A 2,715-nucleotide genomic window follows, 5' to 3' on the forward strand; every position below is an offset into this window, starting at 1 on the left:
TTCGGCTCAGTTCAGTCGCTCAGTCGTGTCTGACTCTTTGCGACCCCATGAATCACAGCACACCAGGCCTCCCTGTCCATCACCAATTCCCGGAGTTTACCCAAACTCAAGTCCATTGAGTCGGTGATGCCATCCAACCATCTCATCCTCTATCGTCCCCTTCTCCTCCTGCCCTCAATTTTTCCCAGCATCAGGGTCTTTTCAAATGAGTCAGCTCTTCGCATCAGGTGGCCAAAGTATTGGAGTTTCAGCTTCAACATTAGTCCTTCCAATGAACATTCAGGACTGATCTCCTTTAGGATGGACTGGTTGGATCTCCTTGCAGTCCAAGGGACTCTCAAGAGTCTACTCCAACATCACGGTTCAAAAGCATCAATTCTTCTGCGCTCAGCTTTCTTTATAATCCAACTCTCTCATCCATACATGACTACATACGTAGCCTTGACTAGATGTACCTTTGTTGGCAAAGTAATGTCTCTGTTTTTTAATAAGCTAAGCTAAAGGTCTTAACTTTTCTTCTAAGGAGTATCTAAAGTTATATTTCATGTTTATTTTTACAATTGATTTAACATACCAAGAATAATTGTTATAAATTGATATTTAGGTATATAAACTTTATTTTCACAATTTAGTTTTTTTCCTGTTAAACAGAAATTGCTTTCATGTCGCTAACATTTAAATATGTAAGTCATATCTAAGGACATATAAACTTATATGATCACCATAATTACTATATTTAATTCTGATTCATTAGGGGACTAATTACTTATTTTGTGAACATGGAAGGCCCCCTGTAATTCTTTTCCTATTTTGAACAAGGCAAAGAACCTGAAAAGTTCAAATTTCAGTCTGCCACTTGTTTGTAAGCTCTAAGGATATTATAACCAAAGGCTAAAATGAGTTTTTGGCACTGTTCGGAAGTTCCTATTTTGGGTGCTATCCCTTCTGCCTCCATCAGCTTGAACTGAGAATTACTAGTACTGCACATAATCCATTAATTTCAACTCAAATCATTTCACAAATGTTAATATTTCATCTTCATATATGACTGCACTGTAAAATACAAGATTCTCAATTAAAAGCCATTGAAGAGAACTTAAAAAATAAAATTTACTAATCAGTTAAACCGTACTATGGGAGAAAGTTAAATGTGTATTTTTCTAAATTTTGAATTAAAATTGGGGCAGGCTTGGCCAGCTAAAGCACCACGCAATGTAGTTTACCTTAGACTAGACTAGACCACTGGCTAGCCGTTGTGCAGATTCTCTGGGGTTTAAGACATTCATCTCTATCACAGATCTAAATTCTGGAAAACTGGAAGAACATTAACACACCTCTTATTTAGTAAAAGGAAAGATTAAACTTCTAAGACACACCAAAATAACATTTCTCTTTGAGAGTGATAGTTATTTTTCTTTTCACAAAATCACAGCCTTTTATTTTTTCATGAGCTTTTATTAGAGCTTTGGCATAATTTTGTCAAAAGTATATCCGTAGGAACAGAATCAAAGTGTGTGACCTAGCTGGGGTCTTATCCTCATTGTTAGTTAAGGGGACTTCATAATTGCATGACCAGGTCCTAAATTGGACAGAATAAATCTTACAGGAGGTCTGTCTTCTTGGTAGATATAAAGAAAACACAGAATTGCAATTCTGAGGCTAACTTCTTTGGCTATTAGTACCATAACAAGGCCTGTAAAGTCCGCTTTGCAGTATGGAGTGGAGGCCACTCCTCAAAAATAAGCATGATCTCCCAAACCCTGCATCAGAGGTCATGGGAGAGACAATAGAAAGGCCCTTTCTCAGTCTAAAATTCAACTCCCAAGTTAGGGTTTAGGAAAATCAAACCAATTATTAAGCAGAAGAAACTCCCCAGCGTATAATGACTGTCAGCTTGTACAAATCAAATCAAAATTTTAAAGGTTCTAAGCAAATAGCTGGAGAAACAGATAAGATAAATCTAAAATGGAAGAAGAGGCGGCGGATTCCACCTGAAAATACCAAGTTGAAGATGAAAGCATTTGGGTCGAAGCAGCCTCCTGGCCGGAAGGCAAAGAGCATAAACGAATATTGCCACCAAAGTGCTGGGAAGGCCAACAGAGGCTGCAGCGGGTCGGTTTAACCGAAGGCGGTTTCCACCTCCTCCATTAGCTCGGCCCCAATTGGAAGCGCAGTGCGCGGCGCCGCGCTCCCGGCCCGCCGCTCGGGCGGGCTGGGTGGGGCGAGCGCGGGCGCTCCGCCGGCGCAGAGGCGGGGCGGCTATATTACGTGCGCGGTGCCGCCCCTGCGAGAGGACGTTGCGTGCTCGCTCGCGCCAGGCGAGTCTCCGCGTCTCCCTCGCGAACTCGGTGAAAGGAATTGGCGCCGTTCGACACCAGGCGGATCCGCTCTGCAGCACGAACCCACCTCCAGCCGCAGCCGCAGCCGCCGCCCGGGCCGAGGAGCAGCCGCAGCCGCCGCCAGTGGCCGAGTGAGCGGAGCCGAGTTTGAGCCAGCGCCTAGCGGTGAATCGGGGCCTCACCATGAGTTCCTCGCCTGTTAATGTGAAAAAGCTGAAGGTGTCGGAGCTGAAGGAGGAGCTCAAGAAGCGGCGCCTGTCCGACAAGGGCCTCAAGGCCGAGCTCATGGAGCGTCTCCAGGCCGCGCTGGACGACGAGGAGGCCGGGGGCCGCCCCGCCATGGAGCCCGGGAACGGCAGCCTAGACCTGGGCGGGG

General features: G+C 45.1%; 1 protein-coding gene across 1 annotated transcript in view; it reads left to right on the forward strand.

The window, feature by feature from the left end:
* The first annotated feature begins 2,278 nt into the window (after window positions 1-2,278).
* The window catches only part of HNRNPU (heterogeneous nuclear ribonucleoprotein U (scaffold attachment factor A)), a 10,926-nt gene continuing 10,489 nt past the window's right edge, over window positions 2,279-2,715 (forward strand). Inside the window, exon 1 of the mRNA XM_010852943.1 lies at window positions 2,279-2,709. Within this exon, the coding sequence (XP_010851245.1) occupies window positions 2,523-2,709 (187 nt within the window). The 5' untranslated portion in view covers window positions 2,279-2,522. The remainder of the gene's footprint in view (window positions 2,710-2,715) is intronic.

The sequence above is a fragment of the Bison bison genome, unplaced genomic scaffold, assembly GCF_000754665.1.
Source record: "Bison bison bison isolate TAMUID 2011002044 unplaced genomic scaffold, Bison_UMD1.0 scf7180017864317, whole genome shotgun sequence".
NCBI lineage: Eukaryota > Metazoa > Chordata > Mammalia > Artiodactyla > Bovidae > Bison > Bison bison.